At 42.9% G+C, this 26,658-nt stretch overlaps 8 protein-coding genes across 8 annotated transcripts; 3 read left to right on the top strand and 5 right to left on the bottom strand.

Annotated features, from left to right (window-relative positions):
* Positions 1-3,181: 3,181 nt before the first annotated feature.
* Positions 3,182-7,047, top strand: PAAG_03866 (hypothetical protein; the record flags this gene model as incomplete). Its single annotated transcript, XM_002794227.2, has 2 exons — positions 3,182-3,764; positions 3,830-7,047. 2 exons carry the CDS (start codon positions 3,182-3,184, stop codon positions 7,045-7,047), a joined length of 3,801 nt encoding a protein of 1,266 aa, XP_002794273.2.
* Positions 7,048-11,224: 4,177 nt separating this feature from the next.
* On the bottom strand, positions 11,225-12,094 carry PAAG_03864 (hypothetical protein; the record flags this gene model as incomplete). Its single annotated transcript, XM_002794225.1, has 1 exon — positions 11,225-12,094. One exon carries the CDS (start codon positions 12,092-12,094, stop codon positions 11,225-11,227), a length of 870 nt encoding a protein of 289 aa, XP_002794271.1.
* Positions 12,095-12,979: 885 nt separating this feature from the next.
* On the bottom strand, positions 12,980-14,810 carry PAAG_03863 (acetyl-coenzyme A transporter 1; the record flags this gene model as incomplete). Its single annotated transcript, XM_002794224.2, has 2 exons — positions 12,980-13,313; positions 13,396-14,810. The coding sequence occupies 2 exons, from the start codon at positions 14,808-14,810 to the stop codon at positions 12,980-12,982; spliced, it is 1,749 nt and encodes a 582-aa protein (XP_002794270.2).
* Positions 14,811-16,348: 1,538 nt separating this feature from the next.
* Positions 16,349-16,699, bottom strand: PAAG_03862 (hypothetical protein; the record flags this gene model as incomplete). Its single annotated transcript, XM_002794223.2, has 1 exon — positions 16,349-16,699. The coding sequence occupies one exon, from the start codon at positions 16,697-16,699 to the stop codon at positions 16,349-16,351; it is 351 nt and encodes a 116-aa protein (XP_002794269.2).
* A 509-nt stretch (positions 16,700-17,208) lies between these two features.
* Positions 17,209-18,249, bottom strand: PAAG_03861 (hypothetical protein; the record flags this gene model as incomplete). The annotated part of the gene is made up of 3 exons (XM_002794222.2): positions 17,209-17,271; positions 17,345-17,913; positions 18,060-18,249. 3 exons carry the CDS (start codon positions 18,247-18,249, stop codon positions 17,209-17,211), a joined length of 822 nt encoding a protein of 273 aa, XP_002794268.2.
* A 289-nt stretch (positions 18,250-18,538) lies between these two features.
* Positions 18,539-19,519, top strand: PAAG_03860 (hypothetical protein; the record flags this gene model as incomplete). Its single annotated transcript, XM_002794221.1, has 2 exons — positions 18,539-18,632; positions 18,684-19,519. 2 exons carry the CDS (start codon positions 18,539-18,541, stop codon positions 19,517-19,519), a joined length of 930 nt encoding a protein of 309 aa, XP_002794267.1.
* A 3,429-nt stretch (positions 19,520-22,948) lies between these two features.
* PAAG_03859 (hypothetical protein) lies at positions 22,949-23,773 on the bottom strand (the record flags this gene model as incomplete). Its single annotated transcript, XM_002794220.2, has 2 exons — positions 22,949-23,094; positions 23,488-23,773. 2 exons carry the CDS (start codon positions 23,771-23,773, stop codon positions 22,949-22,951), a joined length of 432 nt encoding a protein of 143 aa, XP_002794266.2.
* A 991-nt stretch (positions 23,774-24,764) lies between these two features.
* PAAG_03858 (hypothetical protein) lies at positions 24,765-26,362 on the top strand (the record flags this gene model as incomplete). Its single annotated transcript, XM_015845089.1, has 7 exons — positions 24,765-24,854; positions 24,910-24,985; positions 25,056-25,065; positions 25,118-25,314; positions 25,370-25,468; positions 25,515-26,174; positions 26,247-26,362. 7 exons carry the CDS (start codon positions 24,765-24,767, stop codon positions 26,360-26,362), a joined length of 1,248 nt encoding a protein of 415 aa, XP_015702178.1.
* Positions 26,363-26,658: the final 296 nt, after the last annotated feature.

Genomic DNA, 26,658 nt, shown 5'->3' with positions numbered 1-26,658 from the left:
TGGGGGAACTGGTCATCTGCTTTAACCTTGAGGTTCGTGGAGCGGGTTGGCTTCAGGTATTTAGGGAAGCTATTGGAGGTTGGGAGGACATTGAGGATTCAGGGAACAGGGCAGTGTAGTGTTAGGACAACTTCCTCACAGATTTAATATCAACACTTTTATGAAGATTGGCTAGCACACTCAGTGGCGACCATGCAGTACCTCCAGGGTCCTATATTTCCAGTAGCACAAGGAAAGCTTCACATTAACACAGCCAAGGTGACAAGTTTATAGAGGTTTAGATGAATGAACTATTGCTTGAATTCATTCAGGAAAGCTATCAAATAGTTTATTTTAACTCTATAAGATCTAGAAAGATCTTGAATTTGAAAATGTGAAAAGACTTTATTAAACTGTCTGCAATTATTTAACCAGTTGATATAAAAATAATTTCAACATGTATTTGAAGTATTTTATAATACAATTTATCCTAATCAAATCAATAATATTATAGTTGATTATATAATATAGTTAGTTCATCATTTGATAAAAACTTATCATCACTTGCTAAGCACTTTCAATATATATTATTTTATCAACTTTCAATTTCAACAATATAATCAATAAAAAAGTTAATAAATTAACAATTAAAGATTTAAGATTATAGAAAATTTCAAATTATAATACTTCTGTTAAAAAAATTTAAAATTAATTGAATAATACTGATGTGTTATTATAAAAATAAAATAATTTTAAATTCTGAAGTTATTTTCAAATATTATAAAAAACTCATTAATTAATAAAGAAATCAATTTTTTCTGCATATAAAATATCTCTCAAGTCATGAACTTGCTTCTATGATTCAAGCTATATAGAATTTTATACATAAGTTGATAAAAAAAATTAAATTAAATAAGTAAGTTTTTTTTATAAGTATTATAATAATAATATAAAATATATTTATATATATCTAATTAATTATAAGTAATATTTTTTAAATTATTTTTTACATTTTAAATACTTTTATAATTATATAAGTAAAATTTTAATTTGATTATAAAAGTAATTAAATACTGATTATTTTATTTTTTTTATTTAAATATAATTATTAAAATTTAATATTAAACTATTATATATATATATATAATTATAATAAAATTTTTTTAATTAATTTTAAATAAATTATAAAGTAAATTATTATAAAAAGATTTATAATCTAAAAATATAACTATAATTTATAATAAAAATTAAAAATTTATTTTAAATATTTTTTAATAAATAAAATAATAATAATTATAACTTATATTAATTTTTATATATTTTTAATATCATATAAAAATAAAATTAACTAAAAAAAAGACTTTAAATTTTCAATAAATATTTATATTAATATAAAATTTATAAAATTTATAAATAAAATATATATTTTACTATTTATTAAATTTATTTTATATATTATTTATAATATTTCAATATAAAAACCTTTAATTCTTTATTAATAATATATTTATAATAAAATATAAAATATTTTATACTTTAAATTTAATTTTCTAAGACTTATTTATTGAGTAATATTTTTATAAAATATAATATTGAAATTATTTTTAAAATAATTAAGATTTATTTATTTTATTTTGAAGAACTATTAAAAAGATTGAATTAATAATTAAATATATTTTCATAGATTTATAAATTTATCACTTTTACTATAACTTAAAAACTATACTATAAGATTAAGAAGGTATAGCTTTAATAATCATTTCTTACTAAGAATTATGTATAAATAATTTACATTAGTAGAGACTTGTTATTAAGAAAGAAATATTACTCTATAAGAATAAAAATTTAATTAACAGCTTAAAAGATTAAAAAATAGTATAAGAGTGATAAAGTCATTAAAGCAAAGATTTAATATACTTTTAAAAAGAAGCAGCATGTGTCACGGCTTCAATCTAGGCGCAGGTGAAACAGGTGTTCGATTGCCAGCTAGGTAAGCTATCTGGACGAAAATACTAAGATGGTTCCTAGAAGATGGGTTCGGGGAAGGCTCTGTTTATATAGCCCTTTTCTTAGCGCCGTTGCTAGGCGGTTCCCACGTTTACGAGGTGATTGCGGGGTTGGTTGCTATGCCATATGCTAGGCAGTTGTGATTACAGATTACCTCGGCCCAGTGGCCTTACGCTGTCGAGAAGTCTGGACAGAGCCCGTTCTACGCCACGCCATCACAGCATGCTCAGAAGATAGCTGAGTGTAAAGCTTAAGACTTTGACTCAAGACTAAGCAGAAAAAAAATAAGACAGAGAAAAAGATTGAAGAAGTGAAAAACTATTAAACAAATCTGCTTATTCTTTAAGCATCCGTGAAATCATACTTCTTTTACTAAATCACATTCTTCTACTTCTATACAAATCTTCTTATTAGAAAATATAGAAGATTCAACTTTCACTGATTTTGCTAGCAATTTTTCATTAAATTTTCTATCTCAATTTTATTTTCATTACCTAAACTATATCATCAAGCTCAATGCTTATTATTTTTCTTAGTTATTATAATATCTATATTTTTAAGAACTACATTCTTTAATACTTAATAGCTAATACAATTTCTATTCATGATTGTTGAGAAATTCATTGAACTAGTAGAAAGAGCAATTTGTAGTTGAAGTTCTTTGTCAAGGGGTAGTCGTGCTCATCAAGTGATGGAATACGTTAAATCTTGATTAAATTATTTTAATTTTAAATAATTTTCAAAACATTTAGAGGATTTAATATAATTTCTTCTCATGTGACCCCGGCATAGCGTAGTATTGGAATTACAGCGTATTCGTTATATTTCACCCTTGACAGTGTAATTTACGACATCGCACCAAATACCATAGCGTACACTCCATCTGTCGCGCTGTCCGTAAAGTTGAACAGGCGATTGTCACGGCCCACCAAACCTCACATATATCCCATCTCCCGATATCACCGCCAACGCAAGGAGGAGCATTGCCTTCCGTTGCAGACCTTGCGTCTTGCCCTGAAAGGCCCACTAATTGCCGCTCACTGCTTAAACTGCTACCAACGCGTTGTCCGCTACCCGCTTTTCCATTGTTTCTGACAGGTCGCGTTCCCAAAAAGTCCACGCGCCCAAAATCAACATCGACCGACGATCACTGGCTTCAAAGACGAAGGACTTTCGCCATTCTCGTTGATTCAACATGGATGTATCTGCTCAGGATGAGCACGACTCGAGCCCACTCCTAGATCCCGGGGAAAGTGCCAGCTTACCACCTGAAGAGACAAACAGGAGGAAGTCGGGTCGGGCAAAACGAAAGCCAGAACTTTTCTCTTCAGCTGCATACAGTTCTAGTCGCCCGTCGCAAAGTAGAGCGATGAAGCGGAAGCGCGCTACCCAACAGGAGGACGGGGTCGGAGTTGACGACGACGAGAATCAGAGCGACGCGTCTGATGCGCCAGGGAGCGGGGCTGAGGGTGTAGAGGACAGTATGGAAGAGGAAGAAGATGAAGACGATCAGGAAGAGAGTGATGATGAACCTGATGAGGAAGAGCTTAAAGAACGAAAGAAGGCTGCGCGAAAGAAGGCTGCCTCCAGTAAGAAACAGAAACCGCCCAAGCCCAAGAAGCCTACTCCAAAGCGGGTAGCGAAGAAACCAAAGATTACCAATGGTGTGACGACTGAATTTACCTTCCGTCCTGCTGTCAATGGGGATCGGCCAGTAGCGAAACCGAAAAAGCCTCGAGTAAGGCCAAGTGATTTTGCGGAGGAAGATGGCCTTTATGGTAGGATTAACTCCATCCAATTCATCATAGCGGTTTGATTCTTGCTGATTCGTTCTGCGTCATAGCCGAGGTGCTCTCCCGGGGCCACACTACTGATGCTGTCGCCGCAGAATGGCTTACAAAGTACGAGCAGCACAATATCAAAGGGATGACCGATCTTGTCAATTTCATCCTCAAATGTACGGGCACAGACTTGAAGGTTGACGACCACGATATAGAAGACGTCGACAACGTCGCCAACCGACTCAATGACCTTCAGGAAGAATACCAGGCGCAGAACATCACCGAATACCCTCTGATTTCGAAAGCCAAGAAATTCAAGTCTTTCCAGGACATACTAACTAGCTTTTTCACTTCCCTTATTCGTACTATCCACAGCTCCTCAGTCCTCTACAATGACTCTGCCTTAGTTGAAAACATTCAAGTTTGGATAACATCCATGTCTTCAGCACCTATTCGACCATTCAGGCATACCGCTACAATAATTTCCCTTGCAATCATGACGACGCTGTGCAATCTTGCTAGGGAGGTTTCTTTAACCATATCAAATACCCGAAAACAACTGGAAACGGAGAAGAAGAAAAAGTCCGTTAATAAAGGTAGAGCCGATGCAATGCAGTCTAAGATTCAAGCAGGGGAGAAAAAATTAGAAGTTATTGATAGTTGTCTCCACGACTCGTTTGACACCGTGTTCGTTCATCGGTACAGAGATGTCGATCCGAAGATTCGGGCAGAGTGCGTTAACACCCTTGGAGTTTGGATTAGTACGTACAGGGAAATGTTTTTCGACGGTCAATACCTACGATATTTGGGCTGGGTCCTTTCAGACACGGTCGCTCATACTAGAGCCGTTGTGGTGAGCCAGCTACATCGACTTTACCAGAACAAAGATAACATTGCTGGACTCCGTGCTTTCACTGAACGATTTCGCCCACGAATTGTGGAGATGGCCGGCAGAGATGCTGAACCCAGTGTTCGATCTGCAGTTGTGGAGTTGCTAGATTTGATTCGAGAGGGTGGATTATTAGAACCCGATGACATAGACAGTGTTGGCCGGCTTGTTTACGATAGCGAACCTCGGGTGCGCAAGGCTGCTGGCAAGTTCTTTGTTGAGAATATCCAAGACGTGTATGACACTCTAACGGAAAGTTTGGAGGAGGAACTAAACGAATCCTTTATGGATGACAACGACGAAGATAACTATGAAACACCTCGCCGCTCTTGGATCAAATACAAATGCCTTGTGGATGTGCTTCAAGTGTATGACGGTCAGGAATCTGAAGGGCAACCTGATCAGGACTCGTCCCTTTTGCGAACAGGTTTTAATGGTCGCATTGATTCACGGTTCGTGCTTGCGACAGAAGCTATCTACTCCCATTTTGAAGAACTCCAGCAATGGGAGCATTTAGCTGGATATCTTCTCTATGATCATTCCCAAATTCCAGAGACTTCCAGTGAAGAAGATTCTTCTTCCATTACTGTGAAACAGTTATTCAAACTAAGTGAAGGACAGGAGGTGGTCCTATTGGAAGTTTTAAGCTGCGCGGTTAAGCTACATATCATGGAGATCTCCAAATCTGACACCGATAAGAAGGGTAGGAAAACCAAGTTGCTAGTTGAGAGGATGGAGGAGCGACAGGAATCCATCGCCCATAGCCTGTCTCAAATCATTCCCCGACTGCTGAATAAATTTGGATCGGTACCTGAGGCTGCTTCTGCTATTCTGCGGCTAGAACATTTAGTCGATCTCAACTTGATCCAGGATCTCCAGAAGGATGCAGCTGCATATTCAGAGCTTATTGGTAATATTAACAAACAGTTCTTGACCCATTCACACCAAGCCGTCCTAGCAGAAGCCACAGTGGCATTTTTGCATGCTCGTACTTCGGATGAACTTAAAGAAGCCATGGAAACCAAGGTGCAGGAACTTTGGGATGATACACTTGAAGCCTTACGTACCTTATCGGCAACTAAAAGCACGGAAGAAATACCGTCTCTTTCCGTCAACATTCTCACGGCACTCTCGAATACTGTTATGCGAATTTCGAACCTCACGAGCGTTTCCGACTGCACTTCCATTCTGGAGGCCGAATCCCCCGCTGTCTCTAAAAGCCAAACCACCTCATCTAAACCCTCTGTGGATATTATTCTCAACTTAAGTAAGCGAGGTCTCCGAGAAGAGGATCCTGATGAAGAGGTTGCAAGACTGGAGTTCGAACTGGTGACGAACAGTTTTAAAACTCTTCTTGTATATTTTATGTGGAAGGTACAGTTCATCACTTCGACGCTATCATCCAGGGACCCGTCCTTTGATACCGATTATTTCAATTCACTTTCGACTCGTCGGGATGCTTTTGTCGCAATTCTTACCTCTATTATGCAAGCCCGCTCGGGACTCGACGAACTTAGATTTTCCGCGACGCTCACTTTACTTGACCTCCAAACTGTGTTTGGGACACTTCGCAGCGCTGGATTGCGGACAAAGAACGTCATTCCTTCGTTGGATGATGAAGTTGCCCTCGAAATCCAAAGTCTGGTACAAGATATTACCCCAGAAACCCAAGCTCTAATATCCCGCATTCACGACACAGCCGAACGGGCATACGCTAAAAAGTCTCGACGAAAGTTGGAAGTGGCAGAGGTTGCAGAGGATGACGAGCCCATGGATTCTTTGTCAGAGGTTGACAGTAATCCATCAGACGATGAAGGTGAAGATGACGACGAGGCTGATGAGGAGACAAGGGAAGCCTTAGCTGCGAAACGGACCCGTAATTTGCTTTTACTAGAGCAAAGCCTATGCCAACTTACTGGCAAGATCGTCCTTGCCATTGTTGGCTGTGTACTTGATTCGTCCGGGCGAAAAAGTGGGAAGCTGAAGGAAAAGCTTTTACGGAACAAATCTCGCCTCGGGCAGAATTACAAGGAAGTTGTGGCGTATTTGGACGTTGCGAAAGCTACTGGTAGAAGGCTTGTTCCGCTAAAAAGCAAAGCGAAGCAGGCTCAGGGAAGAGGAACTAATGGTATTGGACCTTCGGGAGAATCGTTAAAACAAAACTACGGGAAGAACTACGGGAAGATGAAGTCGGCAGAGATAGTTGAGGACGATGAGGAGGAGGAAGAGGAGGTGGTGGAAGGTGCGCATGCAGGAGAAGATGAGGACGAAGATTTACAAACAAGAGAGCTGGCTGATGATGAAGATGAAATGCATGGCACAGAAGTGAATGAGGATTTGGAGCTGACTCCCCCACCTGATGATATTGAAGATGATGTGATGGGAGATTGATTTTTTAACGGACCAAAAAAAACAAAGGGGCTAGGAAAACTGGAGCTCAGACTGACGGATGGTCGTGCGTTAATATATGATGAATCTTCTTTTTTCCCACCTTTCCTTGATTTTCTTTCTTTTTGCACACTGGACATTTTTTCCTATCTTACTTCTATTAAAACGTGTACTTCAGCTTGTACTTAAATTTTCTGTTCATGTTTGTTTTTATTATTTATTCATATGTTTTCGTCATTGTATTTTCCTGCTTTTTCCAAATTCTTTTTTTCCATGCACCCGATGTCTGAGCTTTGCTTGAATTTTGACCTTTGAGAGCTTTCCACGTATAGTGTTCACGAATATATTCCCCCTTTTATGATGTGACTTATATACTGATTAATTCGCATGTATTTGTTAAGTTTTGTCAGAACTCTTTACCCTTTATATCGGTTCACTACCTAGGCAATTATCTGTCTCCGGTAAAGTCCATATTGAGCACCCATATGTTAAGCCACTTCTCACATCTTTGATCTCAGTCGAAGTTATTCCCCACCACGCAAATAAGGATGCAAGGATGCCCCAGGCGATTCTTCATTGCAGGGTTTCATTGAACGGTCATATCAAAGACGCTGAAAGTTTAATCTGGTCCGAAAATCTGACTCGCCCAACTTTCAAAAAGCCCCGGGACCGTTCTACTAACTACATCTACCACGTTGGGCTTGATCGTGTATCTCATATCCTTGATTCCCTTCTCAAAAGAGGATAGAAGCAACTATCTGCATCTGATATTTAGCTAACTCTTAGTGGTTAGAGGTACCTTGCGAATGAGCTCTCATATGTTGTATTCGGTTACTTGCCGAACAGCGACCTGAAAAATGGGCGCTTAACTTGCAGTTTTCTCCAAGCTGTTAACTACACCTCTAGCTCTAAGTTGGGTTTTTATATTACCCTTCAAAAAGGTCCTTGACGTGTTACGGCAATTCGCAAACCATCCCGTTTCAACCGCCAGATCACCGAGATTGTTTGGGATGACACACGACTGCACATCGACGAGGTACAGCTAAATAATAGAGGTAACGCGGCACTACACCTCGGACAACTTAATATCCACACACGATATGAAACCCTCATAGAGGCTAACGAAAACTAATACCACGCTTCGTTTGCTGTTCTCTTCTCAGGGAAGTTATTGAGCTGTATGAACACTTGAGCGAATGGGAACGCGCTGTTCTCCTTCTGATACGCCCTATATATGAGCAAGACTCAATCCTCGAATCGTAAGAAAATGTTGTCACCTTCAATTTTGCCCTCCAGGCGTTTCCACGGCTTCGTCGCAAAACTATCCCTAGTAACTGGCTCTTGTTTTGCCCTCAGTTACGCAGATAAATCACGTTTCCCATGCGCTTCCCAATCCCTCCATGGATGGTTAAACCCTGAAATTGTTCCGTGGTGGAGGCAAGTGTATGATACACATCTGAGCCTACACCGCGCTCTTACTCTGCCGCCGTTAGAGAGCTATCCAGGTCTTCCCGTACTACATCTGAGTTTATCGTCACTCCTATCTGTCACGGTGTCAATCTGGCTCACGGCTCTCAGCTATTCAGTAACCAAAATCGAGATTTCAAGTACTTTATATGAGAAATCCAGTAACCACGTTGGAATACGTATTGGATCTTTCCAGTGACAAGTTTTTTGGAATTTTGGGATTGGCCCCATGTTCATAGAAACACTGTTCGAATGACCCTTTTGAATGCACAGGTGCTCGAACACTTCGCACTGAGCAACAATATTGAATCGTCTCGCCCTGCATTTCCTGACCCCACAATACCATTCTTGGACATCCTGTCCATCGAACGACGGCCAGATTTGCCCTCATTTTCAACTACGCTGTTATGTTCTCAAACTGCGCGATTTCTTCCGCGATTTCTTCCTCTTCTTGTCAAAGTTACCTCCTACAATTTCTTCACTGGAGTTTCACATGGTCCTCTTCTACAATAGCACTTGGGAAGATGTGTTTATCCGTCTGCGTGACAGACTCAAATACAGTTCCAATCCCCACTGCCCAATGCCAGCCTTGACTGTCAGCTTATGACTGTTAGACTCGGATGCAAAAGTGGTGATGCTTCGCGATGAACTTAAGCAGTTCTTTGAAGAGAAAGCTCCGAACACGTTTACCGCTGTACACAACCCCCGCCTAATGTGCACTTCCCAGCATTTAACCACTGAATATTCGGTACGACCAAGATATTATTTATTTTCAATAATAGGATGTTTGCCGGAACTGCTCTGTTTCCATTGGCTAGGGAGTCACATTCAAAACAAATTTGCCTTCGCGAAAGAACCAATACTTGGACTGAAGGGCTTCAATGCAAGCACCCCTTGCGTTCTAACTTCTCGAATGATTCTTAATTGAGGTTGTTTGCCTATGGGATCAGGGTCTGTGAGGAGTTTTTCTTTGCAGTAAGAAATTGGCAAATCCCGTTACTAAAGAAACCTTGTCAAATCGGTTTTCCGTTCTAAATCGAGGTATGTGAACGGACAAGTATGACCGTCCTGATAATGTTGATAAATTGGATTATGAGGTGGTTCAATGTCCAGCATTCAGTTTGTAGGACCGTTTAATTTATACATCCTACAAGGTTGGATGCAAGAGCACAAAGCCGTTTTTTTCCCGCTGTCCGATTTCAAGGAATATTTCTGCTGCCAGATGGTCCGGTCAGGTCGGTACATAATTCTAAACGAACCGTGAGACAAAATTCCTCACATGAAAAGATAATCAAAAGATGATGTTGATTGAAATAAATCGCTTTTCGGGCTTCTTTTAAAAAATGGTGGCTGAAAGAAATCCTTTCGTGTAATCCGGACATCCATAAATGAATTGTCACCTTGCATCTTCTCCTTTCAGGCTCTCGTTCATCTCTAATATACCCAGGTATTAAATCAACACCGTCGTGTAAAGTTGATATTTAATTTTTTCTCTTTTGGAGAACGCAATTGATCTAGTAAGAGCAATGAGACTCCCATCTCCATCAAATCTGCTATTCCTATAGCTGACTACGCCAAGCAGTCAACTCTAGCGGAGGATATTGAAGTCAAAGATCTTCAACGCACTCCCCTCACTTCGCCACGAAATTTGAGGATTTGAGCCGATATTTCCTCTCGAAAGTATGCATCTCAGGGCAGTGTTTGTTGCAGTGCTTGCCGCAGCTCTGTCCATGGCCGCTGCGCATTCTCAACCGAGTTCGCAGCGAATCGAATGCGTATAGGACTTTTGTTCAAAAAATGGCAAGCAGTTGTGTGAGCCAGGTTTTGTGAACTTTTCCCTCTCTTTCCTCTGTTTTCTTGTCTGCCTTTCGCGCGCTTCCGATTACTCTGTAAAGGGTAAGAGGGATATATTATGCTGATATCGGCCTCTCACTTTATCTAGATTTTGATGTACCGTCGGGTAAGTCTATGCCTTGGAACCTGGATGAAACCAAAATGAGCATGAAAATTTATCTTTTGTTCCAGCATATATATGCCAGTGGGAGCGTTTACTAAATAACATATCTACATTCTTTAGAAAGACAAATGCTATACACTAGTTTACCGGCGAGCCAATTTGGTCTGTTGGCCTCTTTTCGTTATCCATTTCTGCTCACAATGAGATTTGGAAAAGCTGTTTAACCATTATGTAAAAGAACATTATCTATGGCTATGTTTCCTCAAGAATGACAAATCCTTGGTTGCTGGTGACGAGCAGGGGATTCTTGTTTCCAAAATGGATATTGAATATGAATGAGATGGAAAATTACAAGAAAACTTTATACTACTTATGCCGTTTGAAACTGTTTGTGGCTTCTCATCTTTCGTTAAATTTGTAATACCATCAAGAGGTTTACGCCAGGATGGAAGATAACCACGAAACCGAGTCTCCTACCTGCTGGTGTTGGTGCAGGTGATGGAGTTAGTCGACGAAGTATCCACAGTCTCTCGACAATTGGATACAACATTAGCAAGTATCTATCTTCCGATGGAACTTTCAGGGCATGCATTGCCTCATCATTCGCCGCACCCGACTACCTTATAGTGTGTCCATTCAAAGAATATGGAGATTTTGTAACAACCCATTACGTGCTGCTCTAAGTCCTTCTTCCTCCTCCTAACACCTGAATTTTTTTTTTCCCGCTATATTTTTTTTCTACCTACTGAGAAACTCTCAATCATCAGGATCATCAGATTCACTGCTGTAATCTGAATGTAGCCACTGTAATGGTTCAGGTAGCGCGTCCTCGAGTGCTAGCGATAGTGCATCATCAGCAGCAAACCCCTTCCGGACTCCCGCGGTCGCATCTCGAGATATGAGCCATCGTAGGACGACTTTTGGTCCATTATCCACCACACTTTGAAGAACAACATTGCTGATATTGGCTCCTTTGTCGAGCAGGAAACCAAGTGCAGAGGTTGACTCATTGCTCACTGCTATGTCGACGGCGATTGGGTTGAGAATGAAGCCATCTGAATCGGAGGCATGCTCCAGAATCAAACCCATTATTTCAGATTCGTTGCCTCTAATCGCCTGCAAGAAGCATGGTTGTAGTTTGCGGTCACATAGTTTTCCCTCTCCTTCCAAGATGATCTTGGCGATCCCCGCATTGGCGGTTCTAATCGCTATTGCAATGGCCATACGCTTGTCATTGGGATTGCGTAGACCACCTCTCTCTACCATGAGACGTACGAAGTCTTCATGGCCAGCCATGAGAGCCGGAGCGATTACCGAAATAGAGTCGATTGTCTTTGAATCAGGGTCCTCGTCGTATTCATCGAGGAGTTTGCGGGCTGTGTGGACATTGCCCGTCTTAGAGGCTTGGTAGAAGATGGAGCTGGTATCCGCACCCAATCTCTCAAGGATGCGTGCATGCAGACAGTCGGATGTTGTAGCGTCTACCAATGACCTTGGATCCCAAAGTACCGGGTTGAGTATGGAGCAAAAGTGGCGGCTCGTTTGGATGAGGGAGTTTAGGTCTGGCGTCACAAGCTCAAAGGCAAGCTCGTAAATGAGCTCGATGGGTAGGGAGGAGAGAGACATGGCGAGTTACTGGAGTGTTGTATGAGTGATAGTTGTATGGGTTTTGGGACTTGAAACATCGGATATCTACGAAGATTGTGTAATTTTGCGAATAGCGAAATCATTCCTGTTGGTTTACCTGTGAGGAGGGTATATCCTCGAAATTTATTCAGCGAAGATATATTATAGTTTCTTTTCCTGAAGATCCCGCGCATAATTTACCTATGTCTTGATGTCTGCGATCTGACTCATTTTGTAGAAAAGCCATGCTCCCAGCGCCACCCAAGGCACTAGGTATTTAGGTAGTTTATCCAGCTCGCTAACTTGATCGAGAGTCGGCGGGAGTATCTGGTCACAGCTGACTCCTGGGGCTTGACCGTAGCACTCCCGATGCCAAAAGCCGCCCTGAGTTAGTTAAAGAGTCATATTACAGAATGATGATGAGTCAATTTTATTTCGGTCGTTAGAAGGGGGCTTGCAACAAAACGGGTCTGAATTATGCACAAGCAGCTGCTGAGGCCCTTTCTTCTGGCTGCGAAAATGACTCACCCTCCGCGATTGGCGAGGGGAATTCCGAGGGCGCGCTAACCAGTGGGGCAACAAAATAAAAAGCACGTAGCAAGAAGGCTGATGTAGCTATGCTCTTAATGGTTAGAAGTTCAAGCTCTCATCGAGACACATAATATAGTACAGGCATACAGAAGGGGAAAAAAAGACACATTTTGCTGGATAGTGGGAATATCTAGGCAAACGAGACAGGAGCAAACAAACAACAAACCCTCCCATATAGAACTTATTTGAAAAAGCAAATATAAAAGCGTAACGATGTCAATTCAGCCAAGTAGAAAATCTTCTTTCGTTTTGTAAATGGAAGGGTGCGAAAGAGAGAAAAGAAGCAAATCAAATCTAGGACTGTCTATCGCCGCTAAGCCTCCACGCACGCAGCGGCAGCTGCTGCACCTTGAGTACAGCTGGTTTGATATAGAGAAAAAAGGTAATTGCGCCAATGATCACACATAAAATGTTGGTGGTATAATAACCATCACGATACACCTGGCAAACGCCCTTGCCGGCCTCGCAGCGGTGCTTGTCAGCCTCGAGCGCACAGGAGAATGGCGCAGTGATGGGGTCTTTTATGCCTTCGGGTGTTTCTGTGGGTGGGATGCAGGTCGCGCTCGTGAAGAGGTCGACGAGCTTGAGAACGAAGATTTTTGGGAAGGTTCCGCCAAGATTGGAGACGCTGTGATGTATCTGTTAGCTAGAACTTGAAATTCCCCAAGTCATTGGGACTGAGGAAATAGGAAGAAAGCATTGATACCCACGTTGCGAGAAGGGTCATGTAAGTGCCGCCGATAACAGGGTCGGCAATGCGTGCGTGGAAGGCTGAAACCGCTACAAACATGATAGTCATCATGTAAGTGGACAAGACATGTTCGCCAATAACCGCCAGGAGATACCAGGGCGGCATTGGTCCACCGCCACTTGGGAAAATCATGACAACGGCCTGCGCAAGAAGCGCAGCAAAGAGTCGGGCGACAAATGCCCAGCACCAAAGTCTCATTGGGGTATACTTGTTGGACCATTTACCAGCATAGTATCCCAAGCCGATCTCAAACGGGAAGTCGATTAGAACGACAAGAGCCATGTTTTCCTGACCGAAACCCTTTTCAATTAGTTTTAAGCTGGTTACAGCGTCGTTGGCTTGGAAACCAATTTTGGCAATCAGGTGGACGATGATGATGGTGTGAATGTTTTTCAGCTTAAGAACGCCCCACATGCTCTTGTATACGGCAAGAATGCCATCGCGATCGTTCGATTTCTCCTCCTTCTTCCGGAGAGCCAGGGCTATGGTTACAATGAGATAGAACCATCCCCAGAAGGTTAAATAGCCTCCCAGGGTTACGAGACCGACGCTCTGCTCCTGGCTGCGGAACCATCTATTGGCGAAATCTTTGGAGTTCAATGCCAAAAAGACAGTGTATGAAAGAAATTGCCCTGCGGTGAGCCCCACGGTTTGCGCGGAGGAAGCATAGGAGATATTCTGAGGTGACAAGAGGGAAATCGCCCATCCATCAACAGCAATATCTTGAGTCGCGCACAGGAATACTAAAAGGAACCACCAACCGGTAAAGCTCCAAACACCAGCACCTCCATTTGCACCAGCTGCGACCATCATCTTATTTATGTTTCTCCCTAGATATAACATGGAAAACCCAGATATCAGCTGGATAGGTGCGATCCAACTTTTCCTGCGTCCGAATCTTCGACTCCACACAGCGTCCACGATCGGACTCCATAACAACTTCAACGAATACGGGTATGACGCGAGGGAGAAAATGCCGATTTGGCCGTATGACAGGTAGGGTTTAAGGAGAAAAGGCACCGATCCGCCTGCTAGACCCATTGGAACCCCTTGCAAAAAGTAGAGTACACATAATAGCACAAAATTCCGTTTGTCGTGTATGGGCAGATCGCGAAAACTCGTAGTAGCCATAGCTGGTGTCCGCGGAGTGGGCAGTCCGTCGTCGAAGGTGAAGGTTGATCTAGTCATCGGCCGAGCCCTTTCGGTTGCAGAAGACGCCAAGTTGAGGTAATTGTCCTTCCCCGGCATGTCGACGTCGAAGTTCATATCGCCGTTGGATTGCACGTTTTCGCTGCCTCTGCCTGTTACGACTGACAGGCCGGGCCTGCTGGAGGAGCGACGTTTGAGGGGTGCGTTGTTCTTAGCGCGCTTCATCTGTATTTAAGTCAAATATCTAGGTCGACTAATTAACCACCCGCAGTGAAAGGGTGCCGTGTTCCTTGTCACTATCCTTCGTAAAGCGGGAATATTTGTTGGAATTCCACAGTCCCTCCGTCTTCTTCCGTCCTTCAATTTTCCAAGGAATTTTCCTTTAATTGTGCCAAGGACGAGTTTGTTTCTCCGGCACGTAGCAGCAGGAGGATTTACGGCTTCGTTAAGCTGCTCTTCGGCACAACTTAGGGGTTAGGGTTGGAAGTCCAGGTGCTGGTCGAGTTCAATGAATCGGCTGACAACTCGAAACTCGGAAAGGCGGAGGGATGTAAGCGGGAAAACGCAAGTTGAACGGGAGGAGAGGACGTGGGCAGAGTGACAGGATCATAAGAGAGAGGCAGCAACCAAGTGTTTGTTTGGGTGACGATGGGATCAAATTGTTAGAGGCAACCTGGCCTCTCGAAACTTGGTTATTTGGCTCCTCAACTCGTTGTTGGTAACATTTTATGCGGATCATGAAAAGTATCGATAGACTTACTAATTAGTTAAATTCTGTTTAAGTTTTGGGATATTTGGTTTATTTAAATGGTTGCCGGCCAACCAGCCAATGAGTCCTGGAAGTTTGCACGCCCAATGAGCTGAACTAACTTGACAACCCAATGGCGCTTCATCACACATTTGAGTATAGTTCAAAACACCGGCTAGTTATACAGTGTGGGTTGATGTCGACCACGCCCTGTTAACCACATGCACTATAAAGTGTGTATAGTACAGAGTAACTAACTACATAGTTGCATCGAACCGCTGAAGAGCGATGGCGTTGAACGCGCCCTGCTAATTAGTTACATCAGATCGGAGTTAGCTTGAGCCTTGCAGCAGGTTCAGATGTTGGGATAACCCAGCTCCCTGGCTATAACTATAGTTAAGTCTTCCTCTCTATATTTACCCAGACTGTACGCCCAAAGACGATAACAGAACCCTTCCGGTTTCTGTAAGAGGGGCGCATGTCTCTCCATTTTTTGTATAACGAAAACTACCATCCAACATTCATTATTCCATTCTCTCAACCAGCGGAAAGATATTCAGACATACACATCAATGGACCTACTACCTAATCAACCTGTCTATGCGATGTTGCCATCCCCCGTTTCTTCAATCAATAGCAGTCGTCTGCTTCTTCGACCCATCGTCAACTTCAATGCTGCAGAGCTATTTGCCATTCGTTCACGACCTAGAAGTGGCAGCAAATAAGTAGGGTCCCCTATCTTTACTCTTCAGGAGCTGGTTTAACCGGCATCTAAGAAGCCTTTACAAAGTCAAAAGCCAAAAAAAAAAAGGAAAAAAAAAAAGAAAAAAGAAAAAAGAAAAAAGAAGAGAGAGAGAGAATATTGCAGAAATATGCATTGAGGAAACCCGAGAATGGATGACATCTAAGTTATTGAAAGAAGGCCCGCCGGATGTAATTGGACATTCTTTCAACTTTGCCATCTTGGACAAGTCAATTCCCGAAGCCCAGGAACGACTTATTGGCTAAGTGAGCATCAACAGGCTTCTTCCCAGTCTTGAAATTGGGTATTCGATTCTCCCCCAATTTTGGAGGAAGGGATATGCGATGGAAACATTGCAGATGATGATGCAGACGTGGTGGGATCTTCCAAGGCGGAGTGTTGTAGCGGGTTGTCGTGAGGGACAGGATGGCGCAGGCACGGGGAATGGGGATGAAGGTTTACGTCGTTTGTAAGACAGCGAATCATGCAAGTTGTAAAGTGCTGAGAAAGAGCGGGTTTGAAGTCGTTAAGGAGGTGTACATCGAGGGTGATGAGCTTTTTGTGTGGGCTATGAGAAAGCCGAAGGTATAGAGTGCGCTCGACAAAGGGCTTACGGAAGGACATGGTTTATTCTTTATATTGAATATAATAATTTCTTTTAGCAGTAGCTGAGAGTATATTGAAAAACATCAAAACAAGACATATATATATATCGGATTATCACAGGCCAATTAGGTATATGTAACGTGCATGGTATTACAAATGATTAGAACTTCTGAAGATCAAAAGAAACAACATGTCTATTTCCTGGTGGCTCCGTCTGCGTGGGTAAGTCCTCTGGAACACCAGAAAAGACCTCTTGTGCTGCTTCTGACAGCCCTCCCCAGTGAACGTCCACAAGCTGCCGCTGCCCTTCGTCAAAAAAATTATTTGTTATTGATGCTTTGGCGCCCTGGATATCGGTGAGGGAGTGCTCCACTGTTTGGTTTTATCGAGACCAACAAAGGGGAAATGCAGCTTCTTGACGCCGTCTTTTGGTTGTCATTTGTACGCCCGGACTTGCAGTAGGACCTATCTAAAACCAAACATTAAATTTAAACTCAACTACTTCTGTCAAGAGGAACAGTGTGCACTTAGCTCTCGTTGTGTGCTTGATAGCTGTAACCGACATGTCCAATGCCATCTCCTGGGTTTAGCTCGTAAATGTGTTTCAAATCAAATACTAGGAGTCCCCATTTGGTAGATACAACAGAGAGAAAGTTTCCGTACCAGGCTCTTCCACACTTGCATGGAGCCGCTGAAGGCCTCAAAATCCGGCTTCCTCCCGCTGTCAGTTTGTTCGACGTGCAGAATATTACAGAAGCCCTTTGTAACCCCTTTGTTCCTATTGATGAAGGAGATTCGCGCTCCACGTGTATCGCCATCAGAACGGTCCAAATCCCCGGAGACTAAAGTGGCGACATCCCCTTCATAGCGATATCGCCCCTGTTGTCTGTTGTGTCCGCAAAAGTGGTAATGCACTGGGGATGCCATTTCTCTGTATTGACATCGTTGTAGCCGTCGATGTCCTCCCAAGTAAAGGCACTGAGGGTGTTTTAACCGTGGGAGAAGATTTGGATTCCTGTGGTTGAATTTTGCGAGGACTTGTATGACCGATATGACAGTGAGGACCTTGCCCAGGTTTGCAATAATGCTAGAGTAGCTGGTTGCTTTGAGTTGGTAGTTATTGGCAGTCATGTTTTGAAATTCTACGAGAGCAGTTGGCAACAGGCAGAGGGCTGCTACCGTTGTCAAGAGGAGATATTTGCGGACTACCATAGCTATTGGCAAGGCGGAAACTGGAAATAAGGCATTTTCAGTTCATTTTCACGGTGGGGACGGCAGTGCTGAGGTTATATACCAAATATTCCTGGTTAATGATCACCACCAGAGATTGGCATTTGTGTTCGTGAATTACTTCTTGGGAATCCATGGTGCTTCGTACCACGCTTGAAACAACCACGCAACCCAAAAGTTGATCCTGAACTGGTAAGTGATGGTGGGTCATCATCAGCCTCCTTTATGGTCAACCAAGGCCTGCGCCTCGTGTAGTCAGTCGCAGAGTTCTGAATAATAGCAACTGGATGGTGACATTTTTCTCCGTATTGGCGGAAGATCAGTGAGATTATCGCCATGATTTTATAAGGGGCAGAAAGTTATGGTAAATTTCAATACATAACAAGCAAAAATATCCTTACGAATCAAAAATACGCAGCCTTTCGGTAATATGGGGGTTGTATTTTAGTTACATTACTCAACTGCTTTGCGTAATTGTGGAATAAAACGTCTTGGCACATCAAACACAAAAACAAACTACCACCACGAAATAAAACAGATCATACGGCATCATCCTTGGCGAAGGGGCTACACACATCATCTCTAGGACAATCCCAGTCCTGCATCTTTGTAATATATGCTGTGGCCATGTCTGTAGATGCTCAGGCTACTGCTTCACGGCTTGTAGATGAAGACGTATCTAATGGCCTTGACGACGAGATCGCTGCAATTCGTGCTGAGAGTTGGTTTCCCTAACTGTCATGACATGCATGGTTGCTGACAGCATTGATAGTCCACAATCTCACCAATCGAAGGCAGTTCCTTTCATCGAGTCTCCTGTCTACAGATGTCGTTCAGGATGCGCTTCGCCAAAATGTCCCGTCCGGACTGGAAAAGGATATCGAACCCATCATCCTAAACAATGAAAAGCACAACCAAATCAATCAACATCGCATTGCATTCTCCGCAACATCTTTTCCTTTCACGGACCCTTCGCCCCACTCAAAGTCGCCAAATTTACTAGGCATTCGAATTGACATTTGCACGCGTCATGGAACATTTGTTAAGCCGTACTATTTGCTCTTGAGACGCGTTGGTGGGCAAGAAAAGAAATTTCTCCAGGTATATCGCCATACTATACCTATATTCATCCCCTTGGATCAACTGGAGCAACGATACCTTGCTGTGCCTCGTGGAGATAGTGAAGTGGGGAAAACACCAAAACAACGCCTGCCTAGGCTGGTGCGGGAATTAAGGAGGGAGCTGGTCGCGTGGCATTTGCGTTGTGATGCGCTCGGATGGCTGCAGGAGGAGCTTGGAATTTCCAACGAGAACGAGAAGCATGGGGTTCGGTCATCTCCACATCATCCTTCTGATGATCGACCGCCTAAAAATGGGCTGGGAATCGTGTCCGTTGCTGCAACTGCCCTCGACACGAGATACATTCGGTTAGAATGGCAGGATGGTCGTGTCGGTCGGATAAAGCTCTCCAATGAAGGCTTTGTTGAAAGAGCTATTGTTATTGGCGATGAAGGAAGAGATAAGACAATAGAAAACTTGTTCACAGGAGGGAATGGGAGGATAGAGAGTGTCATTACAAGGTTACGCGGCTTCTCAGAGCCTGGCTGACTTGCCCACACATTGCCGACGATTCAAAATAGCTGAAAACTTATCTTTATTATGCTGTCATATCTGTCTGATCCTAGTCACGGTATACCTCTTGAGATTAGTTCGCCTAGACTGGATCCTGATTGGCACCGTGGCTTTTGCCTGCGTTTCACTCCGATATTCCATGTGCTGTTTGTTTAGGCTGGGATCTAGTCTCTTTCCCTTCATTTGTAATTGGGTTTCTCCGTAAAACACACACACGACAGTGATTATGACTCCATAATAATATTGGTTTTCGTGTGGATTCGGGAGTAGTCGTAGCATTTCATATATATGATATCTCTTTTCGCCGTTATGTAACAGTTGATTCAGTCCATCTAGAGCCATTGCAACCCGTGATTAGGATGGAATTGACGAGATATTGGAGGAGTAGTGAGAATCATTTTTAAAAGAGAGAAATTGCGCTGCAATTTGTCCTCTTCATTGTGCCATTTCATGGACTGTCTTTACGCCTGCCGAATTATTATTCCATCATCTCTCGTGAAGTATTTTGCGAATGGTACCGCATTCTTTTACCGCATCACGCATTATATAATTGAGCCCACTATATGTCTTATGCATAAGTGCAATTAATGATGACCTGACGCATTTTTTATCTTCTCTGATATACTACCATTCTCTGCCGGAATTTGCGCCCAGGAATTGCACCAAGCTTTATTATCCTGATCCTGGCAAAGCACATTATGGCAATAACCTCCGCAATATCTCATACACCGCTAAAAACCAATTCTTCACACTCCACAAACCTGTTAAACCTGTTATTGCCGACGGAATTATCCCAGTTTGGATATGTCTAGGGAGTTCAAAGATTATTGTCTCTGTATCATTGTAGCCTTGATTTCGAAATTATTGTACTACTGCTTGAAGGCTATCATTGAGTCTCTGAGTCTGGAATATGTACTCAAGATATTGGCATATAGTACTCAGGTTTGAACCGAGATGCCTCTTTCACACTAGGTGATTTGTCGTCGAAGGTATTAGTTTGATACATGCTTACATATACAACAAATAAGTGCCATTATTCTCATAATTCCAGGCTTTTCCATGGCGGCAGCAAAGCGGAAAATCAACCTCAACAATCTTGAAAGCTGGTTACACAGATTTTGCATTGGTCCCTTACTCCCCGTTCTGGGGAGTTGAATGAGTTATCCTGGATGAACCGCTGAAGACCCTTGCATGAGTGGGCAGTGAATTTAAGCTTAAATCATTAGCGCCAGCCACGGCAGAGATCCGAAACTTTAATTTTTCTACCCCGGCCTGACTACGTCGGCTTAGGTGTGTTGGAGGATTATTTCCGAGTCAAATATTCTGATAAACTATTCATGCAAACAACAACGCTGCTATTGTTATTTCCCTTTGACAATTAGTAATGTGTTTGATCATGAAGGTGTTTACAGGGCAGTGAAACCCGAATAATGATTTTGTTTCATGTATCGTTGACTTGATGCCGTCATATTGAATTGAATAAAAACAAAGAGTAAACTGAGAAATTAGTGAATTAATTGTAAACATGTCAAGCTGGAATGGAAGGGCTGGAAAAACTGAAGTATTCACATACATCATTCATTCATTCATTTACTAAGTAAATAGCATCCACTTCAAGTCCTTCACCACACATGAACGAAGGAAAGCAGGAGCCGATACATTTATCTTATATCTCTCTTCCTTCATTTCCCATTTCCTTCCCCTTTCATCCATATTACTACCATCTTCTCAAATCCTCATCCGACAAAAAAACCATCTAATAACTACGTCAATTAAAACCACCACTTCAACCCTCCTGCACTCCATGGTGGAGCCATTGCCCAGAGTACCGATTCTTCCTCTCCTTTGTTCTTTGTCTTCTTTACCTACCTCGAATCTAGAAGCTCCAATTACAATGGTGCGTATTTTCGAGGTGACAACATCAGCCACTCCGGTTAATCACAATCTCCCCCCTCGAGAGCTAAAGCTGCTGGCAGTCACCCCTCGATGGTAAAGGCCAAACAGTGCGTGAATGTCCGTTTGTTTAAACGGAGCCACTGCCCACGAGGACTCTCAGCACCTAGCATACATGGTATAAATCCTGGCCAACAAGTGAGACGGTGCAATGGACGTCTGGGAATTTGAGGGTTAATCATTTCTTTATTGTGGTCCATCCCAAATTTACGAATCTATAAAAGAAAGGAAAGAAAAAGAAAAGAGCACTGCCTAATGGAAATCTCTGGCAGAGAATGAGGCTTTGAGCGAGCAAATTCAATGTAGTTAATTTGATTTGATTTGATGGGACCCATTGTCTCTTCTTCTTCTTGTTCTCTTTGTTTGAACAATGTTTTACAATGCTGGCGTATTTCCCAAATATCACTGAGATGCCAAATTAAACTTCACAGTGCTCAAGGAGAGAGGCGTTGCGTGCGACGCAGAGTAGTGCCTTAAGCTTCTGCTGCGCCGCGGGCCTGCACGGTAGGTAGGACCTAGCGTGTATAGGGTGGTTGGGGAAAGGAAGGGAGAGAGAGACTGGAAGGAAGTGGGAGATAGATGCCACTGCCCAACGCTAATTCCAAATAAAGCTTCCTTAACGTATCCAAGAGCAGATGGGTAAAGAGAGAGAAAACCTAAATAGTCTTGGATTATAAGGATTAGGACTGGATCAGGGTGAGTTTTAAGTCCTAACACTGAACCACCCCCAAGAGATAAAACAACGAAGATATTTCAATTCAGGGCACTCTACCGCCATGTGATAGCGAGGAAAAGGGGTATTTCTGATGATTTGGGCCGGTGTGTGGGCACGAGCCAACGCAAAGTCCTGTTTGCGAAACTGGGAGCAAAAGAAACTCTAGCCTATTGCAGTTAACTTACCTTGCATCCCAAAAGCCGCACCTTAAAACGATTTCCTTGGCATCCAACCATGGAAACTGTTTGTTCGGGCCGCGGAGCCGTATTCAAATTGACAACCTTAAATCAACCAGATGCAACTGGACGGGAGCGCTTGTAGTATCCAAGAGGGGCCTGACATATGGCATGGGATGGTGTCTGGGGCCTTATCCTACAAGAGATAGCAGATGTTAGAATTTGGCTCCATTTAATGCATCTTTGCAGAGCTGAGAACTTAGTCTTTATCATGTTCCACGGCTTTGTCAAGACTATCCCCTGCTACCTGCACGAGAGCAAGCCTCTGTGAATTATGTACGGCACAATGGTTCACTCGGGATCGAAATTCTGACAGCAGGTTATGCACCGCGGATTGGACGGATTAATCATCATATTTGAGATCGCATCTGAAATTGATCTGGTTCTCTTGGCATTCATACTGTTGTATTCGGAAGACAATATTGTTATCCAACAGGAGGAAATCTTTGAACATGACCTTATATGGTAATTTCCTTTGCACCAAATATTACAAGTGGAAACTCACTTATCAATCTTTGTCAGACGTGGATCAACCTTCATGTGAGAATTGGACCTAGGCCCGTTAAACGGATATCCACCAAAAACCACGTCAAAACTCCCACTTCCCTTTTTCTTTCTTATTTTTGCGAAATTCGGAACTTGTTGCTCTAAATCACACCACCAAATTGAGTTTTGTATGTAAATTAGCAGTAGAAAGACATACAAGAGCGTGAGAGTGAGAAAAGGGGCAGCTCGTAATTATAAGTAAGCTGCAAAAATCTGCAGAGAACTGCAGGACAACAACAATGATGAGTGATTTCTAAGCCAATGAGATCCTACACTCTGCACGTTTGATAATCTTACTATGATACTTCTCTACACATAAGTTATAGTGATATTTGTGCCAGGATACAGATTACTGCATTGAATCACACCATCTATCCAGATGAAACTGTATCCCTCAACCTTTTTGATGCTAACATTTTCTACTTCTAGCTTTTACCAACTAAGCTCTATAGATGTGGGCAATTCACTATGCACATTAGATAACAAAGCCATACCGATCATGGCATCATCTGCGCTCAGACCCAAGCCATGCCCTCGCTTGCAATCACTGGAAAGGAAATGAAGATGATGTCCCACAACAAGAACCCCTGCCAAGCACCTGGGGACTGGAATCCCAACAATAGAACTTTCGATAACTTCATAATAACTGGCGCGCTGATTACTATCAAGGCCCGACAGAGGTTTCCCGTTATGCTGCTGCCCTCGAATCATCCTAACTGCCATCGATGGGAATTTTGCTCTGCTACGATATGATACGAAGAGAATGTCAACTTGCGGCATATTGATGTAAGGATTTCATCAATTGACTTCTTGTCCTGCAGACTCTGGTGGAGTCGGGTGTGCGTGGGGGAGAAATGGGTTGCCACAGCGTCTGGAATTTGATCGTCTATGAATGCGTCTCACATGACCCTCTCTGCCTGTAACTGATGTATCTCCCCATCGGGAAGGACCAGCTCTCCATCTATCTGAGCAAACGCTTCAATACTCTGGTTCCTTCGACTATAAGCTTGGACGCTGTGATATCTGCTTCGCACATATATATATATATATATACTTCCATTGAGGCGTTAAAGGGAAGTATTGGTATACATGATTGATTTTGTCAATCGCTCTCGGTAATAGATAATCGTCTCTGTTAAATATTTTTGAATCCCGGATACTGTGCTTAATATGTTCGACGGAGGCGCCGGTATAGCGGCGCTATCCCCTCAACATGGAAATCGCTCTCGGAGTAAAGTACTGCCTGGACAATTTTGATTGCTTTCATCCCAATGCTCTATCTGGTATTAACCTCTTCAGGGAAGCGCTTAGCGGCTACCTCCAGACCTAAGGCTATATCTATTTAGTTGGTGTGGATGAATAAAGCGTCAATTTTCATCACGTCATGGGTTAAATATCTTGAAAAGGGAGAATTTACAACGTTGGAACCAAGTTCTGCTTCATCCCTGTGGCATTCAGGGATAGCTTAGTAATATTTTACTCATGGTCTACAGGGGCAGTTGCAGAAAGTTTAACCTTAATTCAACCCCAGCTCAAATGACCAAGATTCCTCACACCAAACATTCGACCTTGCACCGTCATCCCTTTGCGAAAAAGTTCAGCGCCGAGGGTGGCTGCTTTACAACGATATTCAAATTCCAATAACAGTTCTTGACCTCTTTGTATATACGCATAGCTGAGAGAAATTGCCATCGTATCTTTTGTTTTATTTTCCCCGAACCGCTCTATCACGAAATCGCCACCGAGCTACGGCGCTTACCAGCTTTCTATCATGGGCCCTCCGCCTGCAGAAATGGATCCACATTTCACTGTGTTTATAAGACTACCATTTCCAAGAGGAGACTTTGTTGATCCTCCCCCAGTATGTTTATTTGAGAATGCACTGGCTGGGACATTTCTTTTTGACACTTCGATAGGTGGAATGGAGTGTCGCTAAGGATCATGCGTTGTGGGATATTCTGTCACGACCCTCAAAGGGCAATGACATTGACTGTTAGTGAAATTCCTGGGCGTTTATTTACCCCTTGGCTCATTTCCGCTAACTGTATAACTGTATCTTTAGGGAAAGCATTGTATGTATATTCACAGTGTCTATCTGATTGCGGAGTTTTAATGGCTATATAGGGCGGAACATTTTGACGTGACACTACCATTCCTTCTTCAGCAAGCGGCATGGCTCTATGACCGCCAGCTCTCTCAGGTTCGAGCTCAAATACAAAAAGTTGGAAATCCTCATTCGGCTTCAAACTCACCTGCTCCCGCATCCATATCTGGGAGCGGTGGGATTGGCGGCCAACCGATGAAGAGAGGAGGAAGCAGTAGTATGTTATTCAACCATAAGGAGTCTATTTCGAATGTGTACTAAGCGATGTGCAGATTCAAGAGTACCATCAAGATTATCGATACGCCCAAAGGAAGGTCATGTAATGAAACCGGATCCAAGTGCGCCGCCTCCTACTCCAAACAAATCTAAAGGTTGTCCATTCCTAAAATGTGTTGGTGCCTGGCTAACGTTGCCCAGTTCTGCCATACCCAAATTTACCCACAGCAGGTACAAGAGCTCAATCACCCCGACCACCCGGTACTGATTCTATCATTCGTATTCAACCAAATTTCAAAAAGGAGACCAACGCCGTTTCCTCACCACTAACATCACCACCCTTAGGCCAGGAGATCTCGGAGACAGCCAGCCTGTCTTCGTCATCATCATCCTCTGTCTCTGGAGAGGAAGAAGCAACAAGACGAGGACCTCCATTCAAGAGATTTGGTAGATTCTCCATTCAAAAGGGAAGCAATAGCGTTGACGAGGATGATGACGACTCGCCGGCATTTTTGCCTTTAAGTACGCGTAATATGCCCTCTACAGAAGACGCTGGGCACGACCCTAGTGCAACTCTTCGTCTGCAGCTGGAAAGGCCCCGGCTTCCACACACGCATTCAGAAGCAACAACACTACCATTAGTGAAGGCCTCTACAACCGATTCTTCAACCAGTTTGGGAAGCTCAGGACTTGCCAGCGGTACTGCAGCGAATGAAAGACCTCAACCACTCCGCCATCCTCCATCTCTCAGCCCGAGAAGGGCAGCAGAACTATCCAGACTTAGTCCTCGTCGACGCACAGGTGGTCAGGAGGGAAGTGATGAAACCCCAAGCATGGGTAGCAGCTTCAGTGACTTGGACGGTATGTGGTTTCTAGTCGGTTAACGTTTATCCAATTTCCTCAATACTCTACTAATTTCGCTACAATGTCTAGATGCCAGCTTAACTCAGTCTGCGCTTGAAGAAGCACTCCTAAGCACGATGCAGCGGGGCGGGGTTGCAAGCCGGATGAGCACAATCAGCCAGGCACTCAAGAGTAGATATTTGTGATAAACCTAGGTAAACCAATCAAAGAGCCGAATACAAAGAATACACTGCTGTTAGAGAGATTTGAAGTCGTTTTGAACAATTAAAAGGCATCATATCAAATATCAATGCTGAAGGGTATATAGTTAACTGCAAGCAGCATCTCGACCCTTGGGACTACCTCTCAATAGATGACATGTATCACGTGATGCAGCTAATTTGCTGAAAACTCCATGACGTCACTGTGTCATGGTTCTCTCGGTCAGTGACTTCCGAGGCAAAACTTTGTTTCTTCCGCAACCGGAGAACTTCAGAAGTTA

Source organism: Paracoccidioides lutzii, assembly GCF_000150705.2.
Source record: "Paracoccidioides lutzii Pb01 unplaced genomic scaffold supercont2.9, whole genome shotgun sequence".
Taxonomy (NCBI): Eukaryota; Fungi; Ascomycota; class Eurotiomycetes; order Onygenales; family Ajellomycetaceae; genus Paracoccidioides; species Paracoccidioides lutzii.
The sequence above is the reverse complement of the archived record's forward strand: the minus strand, read 5'-3'. Positions and strand labels throughout refer to the sequence as shown.